At 48.5% G+C, this 26,872-nt stretch overlaps 3 protein-coding genes across 5 annotated transcripts in view; all 3 read right to left on the bottom strand.

Annotated features, from left to right (window-relative positions):
• CHMP4A (charged multivesicular body protein 4A) overlaps positions 1-6,847 on the bottom strand; it is a gene marked incomplete at its 5' end in the record, with an annotated part of 29,975 nt that extends 23,128 nt beyond the window's left edge. The window contains 3 exons of the mRNA XM_083378751.1: positions 755-903; positions 2,578-2,773; positions 6,463-6,847. Coding sequence (XP_083234877.1) covers positions 755-903; positions 2,578-2,773; positions 6,463-6,847 — 730 coding nt within the window. The remainder of the gene's footprint in view (positions 1-754; positions 904-2,577; positions 2,774-6,462) is intronic.
• An 875-nt stretch (positions 6,848-7,722) lies between these two features.
• LOC310649414 (magnesium-dependent phosphatase 1-like) lies at positions 7,723-13,050 on the bottom strand. Of its 3 annotated transcripts, XR_014494220.1 has the most exons (7): positions 12,792-13,050; positions 11,905-11,965; positions 10,990-11,100; positions 9,999-10,106; positions 9,275-9,360; positions 8,808-8,919; positions 8,273-8,362 (listed from the first exon to the last, which is right to left on the bottom strand). XR_014494220.1 is itself a non-coding variant. In XM_083377817.1 (6 exons), exons 1-6 carry the CDS (start codon positions 12,826-12,828, stop codon positions 8,256-8,258), a joined length of 510 nt encoding a protein of 169 aa, XP_083233943.1. In that variant the 5' UTR covers positions 12,829-13,050; the 3' UTR covers positions 7,723-8,255. The 3 variants fall into 3 exon arrangements, 2 of the variants coding, with proteins under 2 accessions (XP_083233943.1, XP_083233944.1); XM_083377817.1 differs by lacking the exon at positions 8,808-8,919 and having other exon boundaries at positions 7,723-8,362; XM_083377818.1 differs by lacking the exon at positions 8,273-8,362 and having other exon boundaries at positions 8,383-8,919.
• Positions 13,051-16,733: 3,683 nt separating this feature from the next.
• NEDD8 (NEDD8 ubiquitin like modifier) lies at positions 16,734-26,740 on the bottom strand. The gene is made up of 4 exons (XM_083377841.1): positions 26,382-26,740; positions 22,527-22,574; positions 20,923-21,005; positions 16,734-17,214 (listed from the first exon to the last, which is right to left on the bottom strand). Exons 1-4 carry the CDS (start codon positions 26,397-26,399, stop codon positions 17,127-17,129), a joined length of 237 nt encoding a protein of 78 aa, XP_083233967.1. The 5' UTR covers positions 26,400-26,740; the 3' UTR covers positions 16,734-17,126.
• Positions 26,741-26,872: the final 132 nt, after the last annotated feature.

Here is a 26,872-nt window from a genome sequence, read left to right as displayed (position 1 = left end):
TCTTGCAGACGTTTCTTGACCCAACTAGGGAACGTCATCAGTGCTAGAAGGGAAACGGGGTGCAATGTAGAGCAATGTAGCTCAGGAGGGAAAAGAGGGGTTCTTGGTGGTCTCTGAGCTTGGTTGTTTTCTTGCAGACGTTTCAAGCCCCAACTAGGCAATGTCATCGGCACCTAACATCAGTGTAACAATCAGTGCTTAACATCATCAAGGTAACTGATGATGTCACCTAGTTGGGCCATGAAACGTCTGCAAGAAAACAAGCAAAGCTCAGAGAGCACCGAGGACCCCCACAGTCCCTCTTCCTCCTCCTCCTCCTCTCTTCCCTCCCCCCTCTTCCTCCCCCTCTCTTTCTCCTCCACTCCGCAAACCCCACGCCCTTCTAGCACTGATGACGCTACCTAGTTGGGTCACGAAACGTCTGCAAGGAAATAACCCAGCTGAGAGAGCATGGAGGACCCCACTAAATCCTGCCTTCCTTGGAACTGAAGTCAGGATACAAACTGAATGCGTGAATCAAAGTACCCCCTACGGGAGGTGCATTCACACGTGTGTATTTCAAAGAACACCACAGCTGATAATACAGAGAACAGGAACGCCAATATTTGCTTAGGATAGGGAGAACTTTTCCTATTTATTTTTTTCCCTTCAAGGACCCCCTTATCTTTTCTGGCTCCTCCTTATTCCTTTGGGGGGGGGAAGGTTCAGGTTTGGCTGCTCCCCCTCCCCGAACCCCTCCCCCTCCTTCTCCTACCTCTTTTGTTCTTTGTGCACTGTTTCTTAGCCGACTGTAGCTCCTGCTGGATCTTCTCTTCCAGGAATTCCTGCTTCTTGACCAGGATTGCTTCGGTCTCGTGCAGTTTCTGGATGGCCTCCTGTGGGGTGGGGGCCTTGCCTTCTTGCCTGGAGAACAGGAGAACGGGGGTGGGGTGGGGGGTGGAGTCGTCAAATCAAAGAAATTTACCAGGGAAGAGCCATCGCAAGTTGATGGCCGTGAAGCGGCTTTGTTCAAAAATGGTGTCATCCCTCTCGCGCTGGGGTTGCCATCATCCCCAGTGAGTTGGGGGGTCCCATCCTTTTTGGGTTGGAGGTCCCATCATCCTCGTTGAGTTGAGGATCCCATCGTTCCCAATGAATTGGAGGTCCCATCAGTGCCGCTGGGATAAATTAGAATTAGAATAGAGCTGGAAGGGACCTTGGAGGTCTTCTAGTCCAGCCTCCCGCTCAAGCAGGAGAACCTATATCGTCTCAGACAGGTGAATGTCTAGTCTCTTCTTAAAAATCTCCAGGGATGAAGCACCCACGATTTCTGGGGGTAAGCTGTTCCACTGTTTGGGGGGGTCCCATCATCCCCATTGAGTTGGGGATTCCGTCATCGTCATTGAGTTGGGTTCCCATCATCCCTGTTGGGTTGGGGGCCCCCCGTCATCCCCAATGAGTTGGGGTTCCATCATCCCGATTGGGTTGAGGGTCCCATCATCCCCATTGAGTTGGGGATTCCGTCATCGTCATTGAGTTGGGTTCCCATCATCCCTGTTGGGTTGGGGGCCCCCCGTCATCCCCAATGAGTTGGGGTTCCATCATCCCGATTGGGTTGAGGTCCCATCATCCCCATTGAGTTGGGGATTCCGTCATCCCCATTGAGTTGGGGTTCCATCATGCCCATTGGGTTGGGGCCCCCATCATCCCCAATGAGTTGGGGTTCCATCATGCCCATTGGGTTGGGGGCCCCCATCATCCCCAATGAGTTGGGGTTCCATCATGCCCATTGGGTTGGGGGCCCCATCATCCCCAATGAGTTGGGGTTCCATCATGCCCATTGGGTTGGGGACGCCATCATCCTTGTTGACTTGAGCCTGCTATCATCCCCATCGGATTGAGGGTCTCACCATCCCCATTGGGTGGGGCCTCCGATCACCCCTATTGGATTGGGGGGGTCCCATCATCCCCCAGCCTGATCCCAGCCCCAACCCAATGTATAACTGGAATACACCATTTTGGGGGGCGGGGGGGTGCATGCATCCTTAACCTTCAGCTTAGTTCACTCCAGGTTTTTTTTTAAAAAAAAATGTTATCAAAAGAAGATGAGAAAAGCAGAATCTTTCTACGGGGCTATCAAATCTCGCACATAAATCTTCCCCGCCCCCCTCCCCAAATAATGAGCAGATCCTTTTCTGCATTTTTGGGGGGGGGAGGGGCTGCACCCCTGCACCCAGCCCCGGAAGACCGGAGAGGAGGAGCAATTAAAACCATCCAGTGTCTCCAAGCCACGTTTCCTGTAAATAAGGCCCCATTTTTAAAGGGGGGGAAATAATAAACCCCCCCCTAATTCTCTCTCTTTTCATTTCTCCATCCTTTCTTTCTTTTCCCCGCTTCTCTTTCTTTCCCCCCCCCCTCGCGCCACTTGGTTGCTCCCAAGTCTAGGGATCCCCTATGGGGGTTCGGGCGATACCAACTCTCAGGCGGGGGTGGGAGATGGAGATAGGAGCCTCACCTTTCCCAAACAGCTTCCCTAAACCACTCATCTCGCCTGGTGGGAAATTCACTGGGGTTCCTCTTCCGGCTTCACCCACCTACCAGCGTCGCCCCGCCCCGTCACGTGCCAGGAGGCTGGAAACAGACCTAAAGAGGTGGCAGGGCTTTGCGTTTGCGCCCATCAGCTTCCGGCTCCCGAGCGGAGCAAAGCGTGGGAGGAGAGGGGGAAACGGCCACGGAACGGCATTAATTTCCACCGTCCACGTCGAAATGGCAACCTTACAACGTGAAGGATAAGCTAAAAGCCACGGAACAAGGTGCCTTTCGGATGGAGAGTCTTGAAATGCCCCCATTTTGGGGGCGGAGGGGGTTTCTAAATCCCTCTAGTGCTAATTCTAATCGAAACCGGAAATAGACGTTGAAACATTCCGGCTTTTTTTTCTCTTGAGGCCGGCTAGAGGCAGGTGATGAAAGCGTGGGGGGAGGGGGAAGAGGAGGATTTAGGAGAGCCGATCAATCATATGCTTTGTGACGTCACTGCCACGCCCTTCTCTGTCTCTTAAAGGAGCCATAACCCCCACCCACCCACCCCCCAATTATTTCCCCAGACCTTAAAGGGGCTGAACCTTTTAAATCCAGTCAAATTCATTTGTTTAGGCTAGGCAGGGGTATAGGCAACCTTGGCTCTTTGATGACTTGTGGACTTCAACTCCCAGAATTCCTCAGCCAGACACGCTGGCTGAGGAATTCTGGGAGTTGAAGTCCACAAGTTATCAAAGGGCCAAGTTTGAAGACCTCTGGTATAAGGTTTCCTGCCTGAGCAGGGGGTTGGACTAGAAGACCTCCAAGCTGCCTTCCAACTCTGATATTCTTGTGGGAAGAATCCAGAGAAAGAAATATTTGGGGAAATATTAAAAAGGCAGAATATATTTCCCCAAATGAATAATGAAGATCTTAAAAAAAAGACAGAAACCAGCCCCCAGAAATTAACCCCAGGCCCTAGGCCAGGAACCTTCAAACTTGGCCCTTTTATCACTTGTGGACTTCAACTCCCAGAATTCCTCAGCCAGGCATGCTGGCTGAGGAATTCTGGGAGTTGAAGTCCACAAGTGATAAAAGGGCCAAGTTTGAAGACCCCTGCCCTAGGCAGAGGCCAGCTTTTAAAAATGCAAATTTAATCATCCATTCAGGAAGGTTGGGGCCAGGAAGCTAGAAGCTACGGAATTAGGAAGACAAAGACCCCTCAAATCTACTTACCCCCACCCAAACTAACAGGGACGCGGTGGCTCAGTGGGTTAGGATGCTGAGCTTGTCGATCAGAAGGTTGGCAGTTTGGCGGGTCAAATCCCAAGTGCCGCGTAACAGAGTGACTGCGTTACTCGTCCCAGCTTCTGCCAACCTAGCAGTTCGAAAGCACGTAAAAATGCAAGTAGAAAAATAGGGACAACTACAGTGGGAAGGTAACAGCGTTCCGTGCGCCTTTGGCGTCTAGTCATGCCGGCCACATGACCATGGAAACGTCCTCAGACAAGCGCTCTTTCTTTGGCTTTGAAACGGAGATGAGCTACAAAGCCTCAAAGAGGAACAGGAAACAACCTCAAGAGCCTCAGAAGGTATAAAAACCCACCACTCCCAGCTACATGTAGTCACTTTTCCCAGAGCCATCTTCCTGTCTGGCTCTTCTCTTCAATAAACTGCAACATTCTTTCTAAAGCAGCCTCCATTTTGTTTATTCCCAGCTTGGACTGGACCCTGTTGAACATTTTTCTTTCTACATTCTGTTACCCATCGCTTTCCCAGATCCTGTGCAGGTAGTCCTCGACTTGCAATTCATTTAGTGGCCATTTGAAGTCACAATGGCACTGATAGATTAGGGCGGTATACAAATCCAATAAAATAAAATAAATAAATAAATAAATAGAAGGGACTTATGACCGTTTTTCACCCTTGTGACCATTGCAGCATCCCTATGGTCACATGATCAAAATTCACACATTTGGCAACTGGTTCGTATTTATGACGGTGGCAGCGTCCCGGGGCCACGCGAGCCCCTTCTGCGACCGTGTGACTAACTTAACAACTGCAGTGTTTCGCTTAACAATTGTGGCAAGAAAGGTCATCAAATGGGGACAATGCTCACTTCGTGGGCTGTCTTACTTAGCAATGGAAATTTCGGGGTGAAATTGTGGTCGTAAGTCGAGGACTACCTGTATACCCCAAAGATGCTTTTTCAGGAGGCAACTGGACTTTCCTGTTTTTCCTTTGAAGACGTTTCGCTTCTCATCCCAGAAGCTTCCTCAGGTTCTGACTGCATGTTGGAGAACGGAAGGATTTATACTCCTTTGCAGTCATCTGGTCATTTGTATTCTTATAGAGGATTGTTGAGGCCACTTGGAGGTTTATCTGTGTCCTCAGGTTCCCCTGACCGGTGCAAACGGGCGTGGATCCTTCTTGGAACTGTTGAAAGGACTGTGTGGTAGACTGGAGATAGGTGGTGTTGTGTCTCCCCCCCCCCTGTTGAGAGAGGGGTGCTCAGTTTTGACCTAGATGGCCTCTTTGACCCCCTCGTTCAAGACAGCGGTCCTCTCTGTCCAGAATGTGGACTTTGTCGTCTCCGAAAGAGCAGCCTTGGATGGTTGAATCTGGTCCTGGTGGGTTTGTTCTCCTCTGGTGTACCAAGTGTTTGTGAACAGGTTGTTTTGTTTCCCCAACGAACAGAGCTGCACATGGCTCACTGCGTTGTACTGCACGTACCACATTGCTCAGTTTGTGTCTGGGTGTTTTATTCCCCCCCAAGGATTATCGAACACCCAGTGATGGAGCATCTGTAACTTCTGAAGACCTTCCACTTATTCTGAAATGGTATAGGGTTTCCTGCCTGAGCAGGGGGTTGGACTAGATTTATTTATTTATTTAATTTTATTTATATAGATGACCTCCAAGGTCCCTTCCAACATTATTATTATTATTATTATTATTCGTTGTTCTGTCGGGAAATTTCTCCTCAGTTCCAGGTTGCTTCTCTCCTTGATTAGTTTCCATCCGTTGCTTCTTGTCCTGCCTTCAAGCGCTTTGGAGAATAAATGGACCCCCTCTTCTTTGGGGCAGCCCCTGAGATATTGGAACACTGCTGTCATTTTTGTCATGTTTATGTAGGGTATATCGGGAGGCGGTGACCCTTTTGAGAGCTGTATGCAACGAAATTTCATTATAACGTATGCCGATTCGTGCACATTCAAAGTGACAACAAAGTTATTATTCTGTTTTAGCCTTCTTCTCATTCCTCTTGCAAGGCCGATTGGTCTGGACCCAGTGGTGGCATTCATCCGGTTTGCACCGCTTCGGCAGAACCGGTAGCTATTTTTTTGTTGCCCAGGCCCAGAATGGACTTCTGGAAGCAGCATCCACACAGAGAACCGGTTGTTCACCTATTTGAATGCCACCATTGGCTGGACCCCTTCTTATACCCGGTGTCAAATCCTCGTCTACGCCGGGAAACGCAAGCAAGCAAAAGAAACACAACGTAGTACGGATGACTGCGAGAGTACCTTTACTAGCAGGATATCCAAGCAATTGCAAAGTCAGCGTTGGGAACCACTCGTCCCAACGCTTCTTTTAAACGTTGCTAATAATTGATTAACAGCCCCACCCGTTAGCCCCACCCTCCCCCACGCAGACCAGCATCCGCCTGGACCGCGTAAAACCCCACCCCCCTATCCTGTCGCCCCACGCCCTGCTTCTTCCCCTGACACCGAGGTCCATACAACGCGAAAGAAGGTGTAAGTCCATTATCCCCCTCTCCCGTACCCTAAAGTCCCTATTGTGCTCCCCTCCACCAACCCGGTATTCCGTGCCACACCCGCAGCCCCTTGGCAAGCCCCATCGTCCGATCGCAGCTGTAGGGCGCCCTGCAGCTCCGCCGGTATGCAACCGGCTGAAATGTCCGTAGGTCTTGTCTCTGACCGCTTAACTACGGCCGCGGCCCACCGCGCAGCTGACCGGCCAGGTGCGGCTCTTGCGCGATGGCCGGGGTCCGCCTCTCGCCGTTGCTGCTCCACTGTCCGGGCTGGCGCGGCTCCTGTGTGACTGCCGGGACCCGCTGCAGGCCGCCGCACAGCAGATCGAGCTTGCGCGGCTTCCCCTTGGCTGCCGGGACCCGTTTCAGGCCGCTGCATAGCTGCTCGGGCTGGCGCGGCTTCCCCGTGATCGGCGAGGCTTGTTTCCGGCCGCCAAACAGCTGTTCGGGCAGGCGCGGCTCCTCCGAGACTCGCTTCTGGCCGCCAAGCAGCTGTTTGGGTAGGCGCGGCTCCTCCGAGACTCGCTTCTGGCCGCCAAGCAGCTTTTCGGGCAGGCGCGGCCTTTTTGTACACATACAAAAAGTGTATTATTACCTCAACTTCTCTTCCACCAATTCACGTTGGGTTGGACGTCACGCCTGCTGACGTCACCCTACTTTTTAAAATATTGAACAAAAGAAGGATTTTGAATTATTTTGTGGCTCTGTGTTCTAATTCCTGCTTCCTGGCCATCATGGGCCCCTATTTTTAGAGGTCTCCTACCATTTGTTACACAGGTAAGTCCTCGACTTATGATCAGAACTGAGCCTCAAATTTTGATTGCTAAGCAGGTTTTACCTCATTTTATGATTTTTTTTTGCCACCGTTGTTAAGTGAATCCCTACAATTGTTAAGCTAGCAAGACGGTCATTAAGTGAAACCGGCTTTCCCCATTGACTTTGCTTGTTGGAAGGTCGCAAAAGGGGATCACCTGACCCCGGGGGACGCTGCGCCCGTCATAAATACCAGTCAGTTGCCAAGCCTCTGGATTTTGATCACATGACCCTGGGGATGCTGCCACGGTCGTAAATGTGGAAAAACGGTCATAAGTCACTTTTTTCAGTGGCGTTGTAACTTTGAGTGGTCACTAAATGAATTGTTGTAAGTGGAGGACTATCTGTAGTCTACAGCTGGTTGGGGAATTCTGGGCATTGAAGTCCACACGTCTTCAGGTTTGAGAAACAATGGTTTATAGTCTACTACGCCAAGGCCATTAGTAGAACCAGTGAAGAAAAAATAAAAATCTTTTTGGAAACTTTTGGTTGTTTTTCTTGTCTTTTGGATGTTAGCTATGCGATCCCGGGTGACTTTGCCTCTTTTCCACCCATCTAAGTCACCATTTAAACCTGATTAATTGCCCGCAGTCACTGCACTAATCGATAAACGGAAAGAAAAGATTTGTTTTCCATGTTTTATTGGGATGAAAGTCACAAACACGAACCCTTTGCGGGTCTAATGCAGGGGGTCTCCAAATGTGGACCGTTTAAGACTCGTGGACTTCAACTCCCAGGCCATATATTAGGTCGACCGTTTTCCCACTGTCTATTAAGACAATTATCCTGTCAAAAAAAAATGGAGTAGTCTAGCCACATTTGTTCTTATCCATGCTGAATTCTGGTAAACCCTTGCTGGCTGGGGAATTCTGGGAGTGGAAGTCCACCCATCTTAAAGTAGGCAGGCTGGGGAATTCTGGGAGTCCATCCGCCTTAAAGCATTCTGGCTGGGGAATTCTGGGAGTCGAAGTCCACAAGTCTTAAAGGGGCCACGTTTGGAGAATCCCGGTCTGTTCTAACCACAGGACAAAAACAAATTTCTTTAAGAAGGAAAGTGGAGGCAGATGCTCCATCACTTTCCGTCTAACAGATAATTAGATAGGGTCCATAATCCCCAACCGGTGTTTCCCACGCGGGAAAACAGAAGAATGAGTTCCCGGAAGTTTGAGGTTTAAACTTTGTCGGCTGGAAGAGCGTCAGAACAGCGTGCGAAACTCTCCATGCCTTCCTGGAGGAGCGAAAGAGTCATGCCGCTTGGGACAGCGACACACACAACTCCTAAGACAAAACAACAGGAACAAGTTGTACGTCAGCCACCTTTGCATATCGGAATGTTTATATTCATTTATTAGGTTTTTTTTATTCCACTTTTATTACTCTATAAGTAAGGAGGCAAACATGCCTGGTACGCCTTCCTCCTTCCACCACCTTTCATGCCTAAGGTGGGACTAGAACTCACCATCTCCTGGTGATGGGCCCAAAGTCACCCAGTCGGCTTTCATGCCTAAGGCGGGACTAGAACTCTCAGTCTCCTGGTGATTGGCCCAGTCACCCAGCATCTTTCATGTCTAAGGTGGGACTAGAACTAACAGTCTCCTGATGATTGGCCCAAAGTCACCCAGCCAACTTTCATGTCTAAGGTGGAACTAAAATTCACTGTCTGTTCATGACTGGCCCAAAGGCACCTAGCATCTTTCATGTCTAAGGTGGAACTAGAACTCACCTTCTCCTGGTGATGGGCCTGAAGTCACTCAGCCAGCTTTCATGCCTGAGGCGGAACTAGAATTCACCATCTCCTGATGATTGGCCCAAAGTCACCCAGCTGATTTTCATGCCTGAAGCAGGACTAGAACTTACTGTCCCCTAGTGATTGGCCCAAAGTCACCCAGCTGGCTTTCATGCCTGAGGTAGCACTAGAACTCACCGTCTCCTGGTGTCTGGCCCAAAGTCACCCAGCCAGCTTTCATGACTAAGGCGGGACCAGAACTCACCAGCCCAGCTTAACCTGGCTGCAGCCATTGGCTTACTCGACCGAAGGAGATGAGCTTGACTGAATGGGTTGTGTGAACAGGGACAATTGATCCTTTTAGTTACCCTCCTTCAGGCCCAGACCTGGAATTCTTAAACTCAGGGGATGCTCAGAGAGTGGGAGGGTCTAAAGTCCCATCATGCACAATCTTTTAAGGGTACCTAGTGTGCTGACGTCGCGAATATTGCGGCTTTCGTCATCGAAAAAGAGCATTTGATGAAACGGGATGCCGCTCTGCCGATTCAACCTGGAGAGGAGACAAGCAGAACATAGATCAGAGTATCACAGGTCTGGAAGGCACTTCAGAGGTCTTCTAGTCTGACCCCCTGCTCAAGGCAGGAGACCTTGCACAAACCTGGTTTAAATGGTTGTCCGGTCTATAAAAGGTCCTCAACCACTATCCCACCCTCCAGCTAAGCTTTCCCATTCTTTGGAGCAGTGCTTTGCCAACTTTGCCAAACTTCTTTAAGACGGGTGGACTTCAGCTCCCAGAATGCCCCAGCCAGCAACGTTTACAAGTGGTTGTAAGTCAAAGGACTATGTGTATTTCATAGGGCAGGCCCTGCAAGAGACAGGGCACGCTTGCTTGATCCTTCAAGAGTGATCCTCCAAAGGGATCTAGTGCCTGACCATCCTGGTCAGATCTGGGGGAACACCACAAACCCACAGAAATAGATGACGCCACAAGTAAGATTTACATGCCAGAAGCTGATAATCACGGTTAAGATTATTTTTTTTAAAAAAAATTTTTACTCAATTTTGAGAAGGCCAGAGAGGAGACGGTGAGAAAAGGCAAAGATGGATTTTGGATTTTACACCAGTCTGCCCCCACTGCCGGTTCCAACATCCAGGGGGATAAATCAAGACCCCAAAGTTTCTTTTTACCTTTGGAAATGGGTGGTTTTACTGCCGGGGTAGATTTCTGTGTACCGAAAGTAGCGATTCAAGCCGAAAAGGTCTAAGAGTTGTCTGGCTCCTTGGATCTCGCCTGTCCTGGGAGGTGAAAAACCAGATGCTTGAGGTCCCACAACAGGGACCAATTTTCACCCCAAATAGGGCATGTTCTCACAACACTATGACTTACCTCGGTTTGCTAAAGGAAGCCTTGATTTGAATCCCCACCTGCACTCAGCAAATAAGCTGGGAACAGCAGAAGCCCTCCTGCTAAAACTAGCTGAGGTCAACCTAAGGCGTGCTAGCATGTTGTTTAAGAAGAGATTGGAGAACAATTTGTCTGAAATGGAATAGGGTTTCCTGCCTGAGCAGGGGGTTGGACTAGAAGACCTCCAAGGTCCCTTCCGACTCTGACTCTATTCTATTCTATTCTACTCTACTCTACTCTACTCTACTCTACTCTATTCTATATTCTACTGTATTATTCTATCTGTTCTGTTCTATTCTATTCTATAATTCAATTCTGTTCTGTTCTATTCTATAATTCAATTCTGTTCTGTTCTATAATTCAATTCTGTTCTGTTCTATAATTCTATTCTATTCTATTCCTATTCCTATTCCATTCCTATTCCTATTCTCCTTCTCAAAGCTTCTTGGTCATGAGCAATGCAGCTCCCTGCACGCACCCTGGTGTGAAAAACAAGGGAGTCCAGTCTTGGCCACTGTAAGAGCTAAGGACTTCAACTCCCAGAATTCCCCAGCCAGCATGGACTGTAAGTGCAAGGACTGATTCTAAGTCATTTTTTTTCAGCGCCCTTGTCACTTTGAACGGTCGCTAAACAAACGGTTGAAAGTCGAGGGCTCCCTGCAAACTAGAAAAAGACCCCAAGGGGGCCTTAATTCACCACAACGGGTGTGTATAGAGGGGTGTGCGGCCTATATCAACGAGGAAAGTTTTCAGAGAACCAGGCCCAGATTTTACCGAGAGGCGGTTGCCATGGCGATCCCTTTGCTCTGCAACTGCTGCAGGACTTCCGGCACTTCGGGGTAGAGATTCACAGGCCGCTTATTCCGGTCTTGGACCGAGCCATCGCTGTGAAGAATTCGGACAGGAAGTGGTTTAGCTCGTTTCCGAGTCAATCAGAAGACCAAAAAATAAAAAAATAAAAAATTACAGGTAGTTCTTGACTTACGACCATAACTGGCATGGGAATTTTCATCACGAGTTCATGGTCGTCAATCAAGCCGGACCTGATTCTACAACTCTTTTACAGGCACTCCTCAACTTAGGACCACAAGCGAGCCCAAAATTATAATTAATAATAATAATAATAATAATAATAATAATAATAATAATAAAAACAATAAATAATAATAATAATAATAATAATAATAAACAATAAACAATAAAAATAATAAACAATAAACAATAAACAACAACAATAATAATAATAATATTGGAAGGGACCTTGGAGGTCATCTAGTCCAACACCCTGCTCAGGCAGGAAACCCTACCAGGGGTAGGCAACCTTGGCTCTTTTGTGACTCGTGGACTTCAGCTCCCAGAATTCCTGAGCCAGCACAGATGGACTTCAACTCCCAGAATTCTCTAGCCAGTACGGGTGGACGTCAACCCCCAGAGTTCAATAGGTAAACTTTTCAATTCAATTCAATTCAATTTAATTCAATTCAGGCGGTTTGTTTATTTGCTTGTTTTGCTGATTGAAGAATTCTGGGAGTTGAAGTCCATCCCTTTCAAAGTTTCTCTGATTGAGAAAAACTGTTTTAGATCCTTGATCCAGTTCCTCTTCTCCGTTTCTAAAGGGGGGGAACTGAAAAATTAAAGAGGACCACCACCATTTCTGCAGCAACAGACACCCCCCCTTTTCTTTCTCACCTCTTTTTCTGGAAGGGGGGATCCACGTGGGTGTCCACCCAAAAAGGCCACAAGGTATAATCTGAAAAAGAGAGACACACACACAGAGGGAGAGAGAGATGGAGGAGGGAGGGAGAGAGGGAGAGAGGGAGGGAGAGATGGAGGAGGGAGTGAGAGAGGGAGAGAAGGAGGGAGAGATGGAGGAGGGAGGGAGAGAGGGAGAGAGAGAGAGAGAGATGGGGGAGGGAGGGAGAGAGGGAGAGAGGGAGGGAGAGATGGAGGAGGGAGTGAGAGAGGGAGAGAAGGAGGGAGAGATGGAGGAGGGAGAGAGGGAGAGAGAGAGAGAGAGAGATGGAGGAGGGAGGGAGAGAGGGAGAGAGGGAGGGAGAGATGGAGGAGGGAGTGAGAGAGGGAGAGAAGGAGGGAGAGATGGAGGAGGGAGGGAGAGAGGGAGAGAGAGAGAGAGAGAGATGGAGGAGGGAGGGAGAGAGGGAGAGAGGGAGGGAGAGATGGAGGAGGGAGTGAGAGAGGGAGAGAAGGAGGGAGAGATGGAGGAGGGAGGGAGAGAGGGAGAGAGAGAGAGAGAGATGGAGGAGGGAGGGAGAGAGGGAGAGAGGGAGGGAGAGATGGAGGAGGGAGTGAGAGAGGGAGAGAAGGAGGGAGAGATGGAGGAGGGAGGAAGAGAGGGAGAGAGAGAGATGGAGGAGGGAGGGAGAGAGGGAGGGAGAGAGAGAGAGACTGATTCTTTTGGGGGAGGGTCCCTTCTTGCCCCCAAATGCAAGAGGAAGACCCTCCTGGCTTCCCCAATCTACCCAACCCCACCCCAAACCAAGGCAAGTCAACCACTCCCCTTCCCCTAATCCCCACCCGCAGCCCAGGACGATGGGCGCGCAACCCGATCCGCTCACCCAGATCAAACACCACCAAGGCGGGTTTCCTACTCATCGCCTGCCTATCCGAAAGGAGGAGGAGAGGGGGGTGTGTGTAGGGGCATAGGATCGGCGCAGCTCCCTGGCCACCAGACCTGCGCGCAGAGCCCGGTTTGGGCGCAAAAAAAAAAAAAAATGCAGGTTGCGATGGACGCACCAGGCGCGGGGCAGGGCGAATTTGCACGTCGGAAGTCGGGGCGATCCTCAGCCGATCCTCAGAATCCAAACTGGGAAAGTCCCCGATCTTCTTGCCCCGGCCGGCCGGAAAGCGCGCAAGCGGAGCCAGCGCAGCCGCAAGCGAGCCGGGTTCCTGCCCGCCTCCTTTGACGGTTAACCCCGATCCTCCCGGAGGGGAGCTGGCCAGCCCCGCGCAGGAATCCGGGATCGGGAACGATCCGGCCTCGCGGGAGATCCGCTTTGCCTCCCAGCTCGCAACTTGGCAGGCAGCTGCAACCTCCCTTGTTGGGCTGGAGAGGGTTAATGGGAGACGGGGGGGCTTTGGGGGGGGCTGGGCTGCTGGAGCCCTCCCCTCCTCGCCAGCACGTCCGTCGTAACTTCGAACGGGGGCGAAAGAAATGATGGGCGGGTGGTGGTGGTGGGGAGGAAGGGTTTGATTGGTGCTCTCTGAGCTGGAGGGGGGGGGGTTCCTTGCAGACGTTTCGTGACCTGACTAGGGAACGTCATCAGTGCTAGGAGGGAGGGGGGGATTGTGGAGAAGAGGAGGAAGAGGAAGGACTGAGGGGTCCTTGGTGGTCTCTGAGCTGGCTGGTTTCCTTGCAGACCCAACTAGGTAACATCATCAGGAAGGGAGGGGGATTTGTGGAGGAGGAGGAGGAGAAGAAGAGTAGTAGTAGTAGTAAGGAGAAAAAGAAGAAGAGGAGGAGGAGGAGGAGGAAGAGGAGGAGGAGTAAGAAGAAGAGGAGGAGTAAGGAGAAGAGGAGGTGGAGGAAGAAGGAGGAGGAGGAGGAGGAAGAAGAAGGAGGAGGAGGAGGAAGAGGAGGAGTAAGAAGAAGAGAAGAGGAGGAGGAGTAAGGAGAAGAGGAGGAGGAGGAGGAGGAGAAGAAGAAGAGGAAGAGGAATAAGGAGAAGAGAAGAAGAGGAGGAGGAGGAGCAGGAGGAGGAGGAGAAGAGGAGGAGGAGTAAGGAGGAGGAGAAGAGAAGAAGAAGAGGAGGAGGAAGGAGAAGAAGAGGAGGAGGTGGAGGAGGAGGAGGAAGAAGAGGAGGAGGAGGAAGAGGAGTAAGGAGAAGAGAAGAAGAGGAGGAGGAGAAGAAGAGGAGGAAGAGTAAGGAGGAAGAGAAGAGGAGGAGGAGAAGAGGAGGAGTAAGGAGAAGGAGGAGGAGGAGGAGGAGGAGGAGAAGAAGAAGAAGAAGAAGAACAACAACAACAACAACAAACAACAACTGTGGGGTCCTCGGTGCTCTCTGAGCTGGGTAGTTTTCTTGCAAACGTTTCATGACCCAACTAGGTAGCATCATCAGTGCTAGTAGGGAGGGGGTTTGTGTGGATGAGGAGGAGAAGAAGAGTAGTAGTAGTAGTAAGGAGAAAAAGAAGAGGAGGAGGAGGAGGAGGAGTAAGAAGAGGAGGAGGAGTAAGGAGAAGAGGAGGTGGAGGAGGAGGAAGAAGGAGGAGGAGGAAGAGGAGGAGAAGAGGAGGAGGAGTAAGGAGAAGAGGAGGAGGAGGAGAGGAGGAGGAGTAAGGAGAAGGAGGAGGAGGAAGAGGAGTAAGGAGAAGAGAAGAAGAGGAGAAGAGGAGGAGTAAGGAGGAAGAGGAGAAGAGGAGGAGGAGTAAGGAGAAGGAGAAGAACAACAACAACAACAACAAACAACGACTGGGGGGTCCTTGGTGCTCTCTGAGCTGGGTAGTTTTCTTGCAAACGTTTCATGACCCAACTAGGTAGCATCATCAGTGCTAGTAGGGAGGGGGTTTGTGTGGAGGAGGAGGAGAAGAGTAGTAGTAGTAGTAAGGAGAAAAAGAAGAGGAGGAGGAGGAGTAAGAAGAGGAGGAGTAGTAGTAAGAAGAGGAGGTGGAGGAGGAGGAAGAAGGAGGAGGAGGAAGAGGAGGAGGAGTAAGGAGAAGAGGAGGAGGAGGTGAAGAGGAGGAGGAGTAAGGAGAAGGAGGAGGAGGAAGAGGAGTAAGGAGAAGAGAAGAAGAGGAGAAGGAGTAAGGAGGAAGAGAAGAGGAGGAGTAAGGAGAAGGAGAAGAAGAACAACAACAACAACAAACAACAACTGTGGGGTCCTTGGTGCTCTCTGAGCTGGGTAGTTTTCTTGCAAACGTTTCATGACCCAACTAGGTAGCATCATCAGTGCTAGTAGGGAGGGGGTTTGTGTGGAGGAGGAGGAGGAAAAGGAAGAGGACAACTGTGGGGTCCTTTGTGCTCTGAGCTGGGTGGTTTTCTTGCAGATGTTTCATGACCCAACTAGGGAACATCATCAGTGCTAAAGGAAGTGGGGTTTGTGGAGAGGACTGTAGGGTCCTTGTAACTGAGATTACAAAAGCCAGCTGGGTGACTGGCCAATCATCAGGGGACGGTGAGTTCTAGTTCCACTGTAGGCATGGAAGCCAGCTGGATGCCCCCGAGCCATTCACCAGGAGAGGGTGAGTTCTAGTCCTGCCTTAGACAAGAAAGCCAGCTGGGTGACTTTGGCCAACAACTAGGGGGCAGTGAGTTCTAGTCTCCCTTTAGGCACAAAACCCAGCTGGGTGACTGGCCAATCATCAGGGGACGGTGAGTTCTAGTTCCACTGTAGGCATGGAAGCCAGCTGGATGCCCCCGAGCCATTCACCAGGAGAGGGTGAGTTCTAGTCCTGCCTTAGACAAGAAAGCCAGCTGGGTGACTTTGGCCAACAACTAGGGGGCAGTGAGTTCTAGTCTCCCTTTAGGCACAAAACCCAGCTGGGTGACTGGCCAATCATCAGGGGAAGGTGAGTTCTAGTTCCACTGTAGGCATGGAAGCCTGCTGGATGCCCCCGAGCCATTCACCAGGAGAGGGTGAGTTCTAGAACTGCCTTAGACAAGAAAGCCGCTTGCGTTACTTCGAGCCAATCACCAGGGGATGGCGAGTTCTAGTCCCACCTGAGGCACGAAAACCAACTGGGTGCCTTTGACCAGGCGCTCAGCCCCTCCCACCTCACAGGCATGTTGTCATTGGGTGATGTCACCCAGGCTGCACAAATCAATAAAAACGCCCTGAATTGTACCAAGCAAAAGCAGGATATAACTCCAAAAATAAAGCAACCTGTTGTTTTTTTTAAGAGAAATTAAACTTGGGATGTGGTTCTTCCTCAAATTTGTATCAGCCCGATATTGGATATATGAATAGATTAACTTTCTTAACTCAAGTATTAGCAGTCCTCCACTTAGGACTGTAATCAAGTCCAGAATTATGATTAAGCTCTGCTGGTTGTTAAGCAGGTTGACACAGGACCATACGATCGTGAATATTTTTTTTTTGCAGGGGGTCGTTAAGCGAATCACGGTGTTAAATGACTCTATTGCCTGCAATGGATGTTTGTCAAAAACCAGACATAAATGCCTGGATTCCGACAAACATCCACTGCACACGAGTTGGTTTAACCTCACGATTTGTTTAACAACCGCTGCAAAAAAAAAAAGTCAGTTTCCTGCCAAAAAAAATGTCCTAAATAGTGGTCACGTGACCACGGGACGCAGAAAATGACAGTCAGGGCAGGCTGGTTGTTGAGTGCCCAAATTGCAATGCGACAGGGTGTGTGTGTTTGCGATTCAGATCTTTGAATCCGTGCCTTAAGTACCTTTTTTGGGGGGGGTCTGTTTCAACTTCAAACGGTTTACTAAAGGCCGGGTCGTACGTCGAGGACTTAGCAGAGTCGACCCGAATCAAGCCCCCCCACCCCCCACAGGAAACCTCCAGACCCCAGGAGACACGACGACACCATGATGGTTGTGAAACATTTATTTGGACATTGATGAGCCACAACAGGGGACGACGGGGGAAAAAGAGAAACTTTTCAACCCGGGGGTGGGTGGGGGCGAAAAGCAGCAGATGGACCCTTATCCACACGCAGCCAGCCGGATGCTGCACCCCAATAACTTAAAGAGCATCCCGTTCTCCTAAAACACAACCCACCCACCCACCCACCCCCTCTCCAAGGACAGCTTGCAAAGAAACACGACATCTGGCAGGCAGTCCTCCCGGGATTCGGAAGAAACGGGCAGCTGTGAGAGGGGCTGAATTCCGACGGGCCTCCCACGGACGCCTCGAGGGGCGAGGGTCACCCACATCCGGTGGCTTTGGGGAAAGGGGGAGCATGAGAGGGCCGGGGGAACGCCATCATCGCAGGCCTCCACGCAGGGCTAGGACCAAGTGGAGGACAGAGCCGCCTTGGATCTTGTAGTCGGCTGCCGTTTTCTCATCGTTCCTGCGGGGAGAAAAACAAAAAACCAAAATATGGGGTGAACCCCAATTTCGGGGTGGGCGGGCCAATTTCCAGACCCAACGCATCGCCTGGGTATATTCGGAGTCTGGTGCCTGGGAAGAGGTGGTCTTATAAAAAAAAAGATATAATGGTTTTGATTGATTAAAGGGGATATTGCATTATTAAGTGGATGATTAAATGTGGCGGGAAATACGTAACTTTTAGGAAATAGAACAAGATGATACTCAAATGGATAAAATGCGTATATTCTGCATGTCATATTTTGTTATGAAGCGAGAGAAAGGAAATCTCGGATACCCAAATTCTGAAAATTATAAATATCAAAGGTTAAATGGGAATATTGATGAGAAACTAAAACATGTGTAAAAATTAACAACGGGATACGGGCTGTTTGTGAAGATTGAATGTAATCGAGAGACGTATAAGCCAAACATTTATTGATCGGTGGAATAATGATGTTTTTATTGGGTTGATATAATTAGAACTAGGGACGCGGTGGCTCAGTGGGTTAGGACAGCTGAGCTTGTCGATCAGAAGGTCGGCAGTTTGGCGGGTCGAATCCCGAGTGCCGCGTAACAGAGTGAGCGCCTGTTACTCATCCCAGCTTCTGCCAACCTAGCAGTTCAAAAGCACATAAAAATGCAAGTAGAAAAATAGGGACCACTACGGTGGGAAGGTAACAGCGTTCTGTGTGCCTTTGGCGTCTAGTCATGCCGGCCACATGACCACGGAGACGTCCTCGGACAAGCGCTGGCTCTTCGGCTTTGAAACGGAGATGAGCACCGGCCCCTAGAGTCAGAAACGACTAGCACGCATGTGCGGGGGAACCTTTACCTTTACTATAATTAGAACTGCACTAGGTTGAGTATGAGATAGTAAATGTTAAGGGGAAAAGAGAAGAAATATTGGATGTTGTAACCTGAGATTTGCACTAAAGATTTTGTTATTGAACTACTGATTACCCAGCCACTGCGTTGCTTTTCAAATACTCAAATGGAAAATTAATAAATTATTAAAAAAAAAAGATCTACAGGTGGTCCTTGACTTACGGCCACAAGTGAACCCCAAATTTGTGATTGAGACAGTGAAGTGAATTTTGCCCCATTTCTACCCTCTATTTTGCCACCGTTGCTAAGTGGATCACTGCAGTTGGTAAGTTAATAACCCGGATGTTAAGTGAATCTGGCTTTCCCCATTGAGTTTGCTGGCCGGAAGGTCGTAAAAGGAGGATCATGTGGACTTGGGACATAGCAACCGTCGTAAACACGAGTTGCTGAACAAACCTTCACCCTCATTTAGGCACATTTTAACTCGTAATAATGATATTACGGCATAACCCATGACATAATAATGCAGCTCATAACAATATTTATCTGGAAATGTTGTATTATATAATATATTGTATTATTCTTTACCTACCTTAGTTCATTCAAAGAAAGTTAAAATACGAAACCCACCGGGATATATATCATTTTTTTTTTTTAAAAAAAAGACGAACGTGTAAAAGAAACACCAGAAAGAAAATGTTAAAAAGAACAATTGTCTTATCTTAAAAAAAAAAAGAAAAAGAAAAGAAAGCCTAACACGAGACATAATTTTGAATGCGCCACGAAGAATTCAGAATGTATCTTCGGAGTTAGCCGTAGATTATTTTGAGGATTATCTGCAGCTCGGGAGTTGCGCGGTTGGGTGTTTGCCGAGCTTGTTTTTTTGTTTTTTCCTACAAATGTTTTATTACCAAGCTAGGGAACGCCATCATCAGGAACGGAAGAAGTAGTAGTTGGCCGGTTGCCCTATCAATTTTGATTGGGGCGAGGTGGATTCCGTGATGAGAAAATGGTGCCTTTCCTAGTTGTTCATCTGGTCCCGTTTACTCTGTAGCGGGGCGTTGGCAGTGAGAGAGAAGGCCCCTTGGGGGGGGGGGGGCTTGTTTCCTTGACTTTGGTTGTTTTTTTAAATGGAAATACAGGTAGTTCGTAGTTTTGAAATGGTGGGGGTTTATGTATACATATATGCATATCTATGTATATGTATGTATCTATCATATCTATTCTATCCTATCATCTATATCTATCTATCCATCTGATCTATCTATCCATCCAATCTATCCTACCATTATCTATGTCTACCTAATCTATCTATCCTATCATTTTCTATCTTTCCATCCATCCATCCAATCCTATCATTTTCTATCTCTATCATCTATCATAATTATCTATGTATCTATCCTATCATTATCTATCATATCTATCTATCCTATCATTTTCTATCTTTCCATCCATCCATCCATCTAATCCTATCAATTTTTATCTCTATCAATCTATCATATAATTATCTATGTATCTATCCTATCATTATCTAATCTATCATTATCTATCTAATCTATCATTATCTAATCTATCATATCTCCTATCTATCTATCTATCTATCTATCTATCTATCTATCTATCTATCTATCTATCTATTCATTATCTATCTATCTGTATATGTATCTATGTAATAACGGGACGCGGTGGCTCAGTGGGTTAGGACGCTGAGCTTGTCGATCAGAAGGTCGGCAGTTTGGCGGGTCGAATCCCGAGTGCCGCGTAACAGTGAGCGCCTGTTACTCGTCCCAGCTTCTGCCAACCTAGCAGTTCGAAAGCACGTAAAAATGCAAGTAGAAAAATAGGGACCGCTCCGGTGGGAAGGTAACAGCGTTCCGTGCGCCTTTGGCATCTAGTCATTTATTTATTTATTTATTTAAATTCCATTTATATCCCGCCCTTCTCCGAAGACTCAGGGCGGCTTACAAGCTTAGCAGTAGCCTTCATTCTATGTATATGCCTGCTTATGCCGGCCACATGACCACGGAGACGTCCTCGGACAAGTGCCGGCTCTTCGGCTTTGAAACGGAGATGAGCACCGGCCCCTAGAGTCGGAAACGACTAGCACGCATGTGCGGGGGAACCTTTACCTTTACCTATCTATGTAATATTGATCTTATCAAAGAATTTGTGCAGATGATGCCATTGATCTTATGGAACACATTGAGGTAGACCTCAACAAGTGACTGTGATGGAGACCTGCCAGCATTTAGAAATATTGGTTTATGGCCACCCAAGAAAAAAAGATTCTCCTATTGTTATTTCAATTTTCGCTTGTGTACTCCCTCCAGTGTTTTGTTAAAACGTAGTGGATTAGGGGAAATTATTATTTATAAAGGAGGAATGGATCGTTTTCTTCGATGGCCAAGGAAACAAGCTCAATGGCTCAGGAAATCAATCCATCACCAGACATCTCCCTTACACTCAGGCGGTTCTCACATAGTGACCGAAATTGGACCAGAATTTCTGTCACTAAGCAATGTGGTCGTAAAATGGGATGTCACGTGACTGCATGGCTGGAAGACAACAATCCTGGGAGCCCCCCTGGTTGTCCTTGTTAAGTGAGGACCACACGGGTTGTTAAGTGAGGACCTCATGTGACAGCGACTTTTGACTTCCCACCGGCTTCCCCAATGACGCTGCTTCTTTGGCAAGGGAAGGTTGTGAGCTGCGATTGTGATTTGTTTTTCAAGGCGATCTCGGCCTGGTGTTTGTTGGATGGACTGTTTCAAATGTTTCCGTGCCCCTCCCCTCAAAAAAAAAAAAAAGAGATCAGAATAAAAATTGGGCTGTCGAGACAATACTCTCCCTGGTTGAAACTTACATTTGCTTGCCGCTGTAGATGAGTCGCTGCTGCTGAGGCGGGATGCCTTCCTTTTCTTCCACCCGCTCCTTTATTCTTTCCACCTAACAGGAAGCAGAGAAAGGGGGAAAAAGGAGAGTAAACATCAATTCCTCCTCGGAACACGGCTCTCACTTCCGCCCGTTGGGAGGAGGGAAGGAAGATCATCATAAACAACACAGGGTGGTTTTGAGACCGGCGTTTTTCAACCTTGGCAACGTCAAGATGGGTGGACTCCCAATTCCCAGAATTCCCCAGCTAGCCATCTTCAAATTGCCCTGTTTGGGAAAAAAAACAACCCCCCCACTGTTTTAAATGTTTGTCTCATGCCTCGGAGGGCCATAGGGCAAACCGGCAAACTCGCAAAGCTTCGGCACCCCTGCCACACGGTGTATTTCTCAACCTTGACGACTTGAAGATGGCTGGACTTCAACTCCCAGAATTCCCCAGCTAACCAGCCAGCCCGTTATCTTCGAGCGGCCATGTTTGAAAAAACAGTTTGGGATGTTTTGACTCGTGGCTGGGAGGACCGTAAGGCAAACTCGCGAAGCTTCGAAACGCACAAAGCTTCGGGCACCCCTGTAACCTAGGAGGGGTTTCTCAACCTCGGGAACTGGAAGATGGGTGGACGTCAGCTCACGGAATTCCCAAGGCGGCTGGGGAATTCTGGGAGCTGAAGCCCACCCACCTTCCAGTTCCCAAGGTCGAGAAACCCTGCTATCAGGTTTGATTCTGCTCCAAGGAAACACCCAAGCATCACAAGACGCTTATAAAGCTAGGGAGAATAGGGCAAGGCAATCCTGTTGATGGCGTTACCTAGTTTGGTAACAAAACATTCAGAAGCTATGTGGAAACAAGCATGGAGAGCCAACTGCGGCCCAATCCCAACCATCTTCTGTCCGACCTAGGGCTGCTTTTCAAAGCTTGCTACTGTCTAGGCCAGGGGTCTTCAAGCTTGGCCCATTGATGACTTGTGGACTTCAACTCCCAGAATCCCTCAGTCGGCCATTTTGATGAAACCGCGGGCTTGCATCCAGACCAGGGGTCTTCAAGCTTGGCCCTTTGACGACTTGTGGACTTCAACTCCCAGAATTCCTCAGCCAGGCACGCAGGCTGAGGAATTCTGGGAGTTGAAGTCCACAATTCGTCAAAGGGCCAGGTTTGAAGGCCCCTGCTTGTGGACTTCAAGTCCCAGAATTCCTCAGCTAGGCACGCTGGCTGAGGAATTCTGGGAGTTGAAGTCCACAAGTAGTAAAAGGGCCAGGTTTGAAGACCGTTGATGTAGTCTGTGGCTGAATCTTTCTCTTTCTCTATGGAAGGGGTTATTTCTGTGTGATCCTGGCTTAATTCCCTTCTCTGACATTATCTGGAAATTGTAGAAAGAAGGGGCGGGGGCACGGTGGAGGAAGCCCCCCCCCCGCCTCCTTTTCCACAGAAGCTACAAAACGCAGACCTTCCTCTCTTTCTACACAAATTTAGACCTTCCGGGGGATCCGGGGTGAACTGCACACGAAAAGCAAAGCGGGACAAGTGACAAGGATCATCAGCAAGATCAAAACCCACCCCATTCTTTTGAGGGCCGATACCTTGTCCGTAGGTTCGATATCAATCTCTATCTCTTTCCCAGTCAGCGTCTGCAACGAAAGGAAAAAAACAACAATGGTTCTTCAAACCAGCATCGTCCGCTCCCTCTTGCAAGATCCCACCCCATGTTTCAGTCCCAGAGAGAGATGGGGGCCGGGTCTGCAATCCTCATATCCGTGGGGACCTCTCCTTGCTTACGTAGAAATAAAAAAGGTATTTTGTGAATCTACATTTCCGGCTTAAATCTCACTTGGACCAAGGCACACCAGGCTAACAAATAAATAATAATAATAATAATAATAATAATAATAATAATAATAATAATAATAATAATAACAACAACAACAACAACAACAACAACAACAACAACAATGATGATAATGATAAGTTGGAAGGGATCTTGGAGGTCATCTAGTCCAACCCCCTGCTCAGGCTCTTTTGTGGACTTCAACTCCCAGAATTCCTGAGCCAGTATGGGGGAACTATGGCCCCTTCATGGCTTGTGGACTTCAACTCCCAGAATTCTTGAGCCAACATGGCTTACCTTGGAAACCACTCCCTTTCCCCTCAATGGGGCTGGCTCAGGAATTCTGGGAGTTGAAGTCCACGAGTCATAAAAGAGCCAAGGTGGCCTAGCCCAGCCCTAGACCAATTCAGACAAATGGCTGTCCAGTCTCTTCTTAAAAGCCTCCAGTGTTGGAGCATTCACAGCTTCTAGAGGCAGGTTGTTCCACTGGTTAATTGTTCAAACTGTCAGGAAGTTTCTCCTTAGTTCTAGGTTGCTTCTCTCCTTGACTAGTTTCCATCCGTTGCTTCTTGTCCTGCTTTCAGGTGCTTTGGAGGATAGCTTGACTGCCTCTTCTTTGGGGCAGCCCCTGAGATATTGGGAGGCTGCTATCATGTCACCCCTCACCCTTGCTGGGGTTTACAGCTAACAGAGGAAGCCTTCCCACCTTCTAGTTGCCAGCTGCGGGTTCAAGAAGAGCCGGCTTCTAATTAACATCCAAAATGACTGTCTGTCTCCAAGCTGTTAATTAGGAGTTAGGCCTCAAGACTTTGCCAGGCTTGCGTGATCTTTTAATTTAGTACACGCTGCAGTGGCTAATATTTTGAATTCAAATAACTGAATAGAAGTTCAATGAGCTGTGAATTTAGTGAGTTGGTCTTCAGAATAATAGCATTAAGCGTTGAAAGGGACCTCAGAGGTCTTCTAGTCCAACCCCCTGTTCAAGGAGATCCTGCAGCACGTCCAATTTCTTCTTTAAAAAAAAAAAAAACCTCCAGCGATGGAGCACCCAGAATTTCTGAAGGCAAGCTGTTCCACCGATTTAATTGTTCTGTCAGGAAAATTCTCCTTAATTCCAGGTTGCTTCTCTCCTTGATTGGTTTCCATCCGTTGCTTCTTGTCCTGCCTTCGGGGGCTTTGGAGAATAAGTTGACCCCCCCTCTTCTTTGGGGCAGCCCCTGAGATATTAGAAGACTGCTATCGTGTCGCCCCTAGTCCTGCTCTTCATTAAACCATTTTTTTAAATTAAGTCCTTCTTTTCATTCCCCCTTCTGGAGGGCAGCCCCCCTGGAAGGCTGCTTTGGATATAAAGAAGCTAAGCGTCATCTCAGCTGGAGGGGATCTATGTTTGAAAAGAATATGTTTTCCAGCTGTACTGATTACAAAGGATGCTCATATGATGAAAAGGCTAACAAAGTACACGCAATCTATCTGAACTCCAAAAGTGTGTGAGGATTTAACAGCATGTCAAAGACTAAAGCAACAAGAACAACAACAATAATAATAATGATAATAATGATAATGATAATAATAATAATAATAATAATAATAATAATAATAATAATAATAATAATAATAATAATAATAAAATTTAAACTGTATGCTGCCTGACACTCAGTGTCTCTGGATTTGTTCCCAACAAGTATAACAAAATCTTTTCTTTAGCACAAAAAAAAAAAGTCAAAAGACGACAAGGCCGATGAAGTGAGAGGGGTTTCATTCAAGCCTGGGAGAAAAATCAAAGCACGATTAAAAGGTAGAAAGAGGGAGAATCCTCCGTCTTCTAAATTGTAAGAGGGTCCTCTCACAAGAGGGGTGAGAAGTGGTTGGTCCGAGCCCACAAATCGGTTTTAGGTGATAAAACTGGAAACGTGACCCGCCAGATGGGCAGCAAATAAATTGGATAAATAAACAAAGCAGAGCTTAAAAGCAGTACGTATGCAAAAAATATATGCGGAGAATGCAAGATTATAATTTATTATTATTATTGTTACTGTGGTTGGTCGCAGTCAGCCAGATGGGTAGACGTATAAATCCATCATACAACCAGGTGTTTACCAATATCAAGATGTTTGTATTAAAAATCAATTTTACACACACACACATTCAAATTTCTTTTTGCTAACAAAGAGTTAAAGATTTTGAATGGCAGACTAGACTAGGCTGGGGCTGCAAGGCAAAAGTGATTATAATAGTAGAACTGCAATATAGCAGTTAAAAACTAAGGTGTACTAGACCGGTACACATTCTGGGAGTTGAAGTCCACAAGTCATAAAAGGGCCAAGTTTGAAGACCGTTGATGTAGAGAGCGGCCGAATCTTTCTCTCTCTATGGAAGGGGTTATTTCTCTGTGATCCTGGCTTACTTCCCTTCTCTGAAGTTGTCTGGAGATTGTACAAAGAAGGGGCGGGGGGCACGGTGGAGGAAGCCCCCCGCCTCCTTTTGCACAGAAGCTACAAAACGCAGACCTTCCTCTCTTTCTACACAAATTTAGACCTTCCAGGGGATCCGGGGTGAACTGCACACGAAAAGCAAAGCGGGACAAGTGACAAGGATCATCAGCAAGATCCAAACCCACCCCATTCTTTGGAGGGCCGATACTAATTATGTTGGATCATCCAAGGCAGGGAGGTCTTGAAACTTGGCCCTTTGATGACTCGTGGACATCAACTCCCAGAATTCCTCAGCCAGCATGCCTGCCTGGGGAATCCTGGGAGTTGAAGTCCACCCATCCTAAAAGGGCCACGTTTCAAAACCCCTGAGATAGATGGACTTGAACTCCCAGAATTCCCCAGTCAGACTTGTCTAGCTCAACCTTGGGGACTTTCGGATGGGTGGACTTCAGCTCCCAGAATTCCCCAGCCAACCTTGTGTTTCTCGATCTTGGCAACTTTTAGATAGATCAGGGGTCTTCAAACTGGCCCTTTGATGACTTGTGGACTCTACAACTCCCAGAATTCCTCAGGCAGGCGCGCTGGCTGAGGAATTCTGGGAGTTGAAGTCCACAAGTCATCAAAGGGTCAGGTTTGAAGGCCCCTGATATAGACTTTAAGAGGAGTGGACTCCAACTCCCAGAATTCCTCAGGCAGGCACGCTGGCTGAGGAATTCTGGGAGTTGAAGTCCACAAGTCATCAAAGGCTCAGGTTTGAAGACCCCTGATATAGACTTTAAGAGGAGTGGACTCCAACTCCCAGAATTCCTCAGGCAGGCACGCTGGCTGAGGAATTCTGGGAGTTGGAGTCCACAAGTCATCAAAGAGTCAGGTTTCAGGACCCCTGATCAAAGGGTTGCCTCAAATGAGCTGAGCTTTCATTGAGAAATGTCTTGAAAAGGGAAATATCCCTCGGGCTTCGACTGAAGGAGGCTACCACCCTTTTTGTGGGGATTGTGTTGACTGTGTCCCCCTAAGGCAGGCCGGTTTGACTTCTGTCTGCTGCTGCTGCTGGGGCCTCCCAGCCAATTCCCGCCGCCCATAATGCACCGCGGCCGGCGTTGCCCTAGGGATGCCGCCGTGCCTGGGCGCACCTGGAGGGGCCCTTCGGCTGCCTCCGCCGGAGCCTCTCGCCTCACCTTCACTTTGATCAGCATCGTGGCCGCTCGGCTCCGCACGCTCGCCCGGGTGCCTCAGCGCCGCCCGACCTCCAACCTCGGAAGCGGAACTTGGCTCCGCAGAGAGCCTCCCGGGATGTTTTCCGGTCGCCTCTGACGTCACTTCCGGCCTCCCCTCCCTTTCAGTCAGCGAACTCCCAAGCAGGGGGGCGCGTGCTACGTATCCTTTCCGCCGCTGTCGCGGTGCACTATGGGAGATGCTGTCTTTTTTTTTTTTTTTCCTTCCCCTCACTAGAGTCGCCGTGACGAATGGAGCGGCTGACTCCGTTTCCCAGCACGCCCCGCGGTTCTGTCACGGCTCTTCTTTTCGAATAGGCTCCTTTCAAAAAAAGAAAGAAAGAGAGAGACAGAACCGCCGATATCGTGAAGGAAGGAGCTATAATTCTGTTCTTACATAATTATTTAAAGCTGAGTTAAAGATAGTACCTGACAGTACCTTTGAACTGAAAAGA

Source organism: Vipera ursinii (assembly GCF_947247035.1).
Source record: "Vipera ursinii genome assembly, chromosome: Z".
NCBI lineage: Eukaryota > Metazoa > Chordata > Lepidosauria > Squamata > Viperidae > Vipera > Vipera ursinii.
Note: the sequence above shows the minus strand (reverse complement) of the source record. Positions and strands in the feature narration are given on the sequence as shown.

Bases quoted from the DNA above. Each gene is read 5' to 3' on its own strand.
- LOC310649414 (XM_083377817.1), bottom strand. From the start codon at position 12,828: ATGAGTAGGAAACCCGCCTTGGTGGTGTTTGATCTGG. The intron at 9,361-9,998 runs GTAAAAAGAAAC...TCTCCTCTCCAG, and splicing joins AAAACCACCCATTTCCAAAG to GTTGAATCGGCAGAGCGGCA. The intron at 8,363-9,274 runs GTACCCTTAAAA...GTTTTGTCTTAG, and splicing joins TCGCGACGTCAGCACACTAG to GAGTTGTGTGTGTCGCTGTC.
- NEDD8 (XM_083377841.1), bottom strand. The intron at 21,006-22,526 runs GTATCGGCCCTC...GCTTCCTGTTAG, and splicing joins ATATCGAACCTACGGACAAG to GTGGAAAGAATAAAGGAGCG. The intron at 17,215-20,922 runs GTAAGTTTCAAC...TTCTCCCCGCAG, and splicing joins ATCTACAGCGGCAAGCAAAT to GAACGATGAGAAAACGGCAG.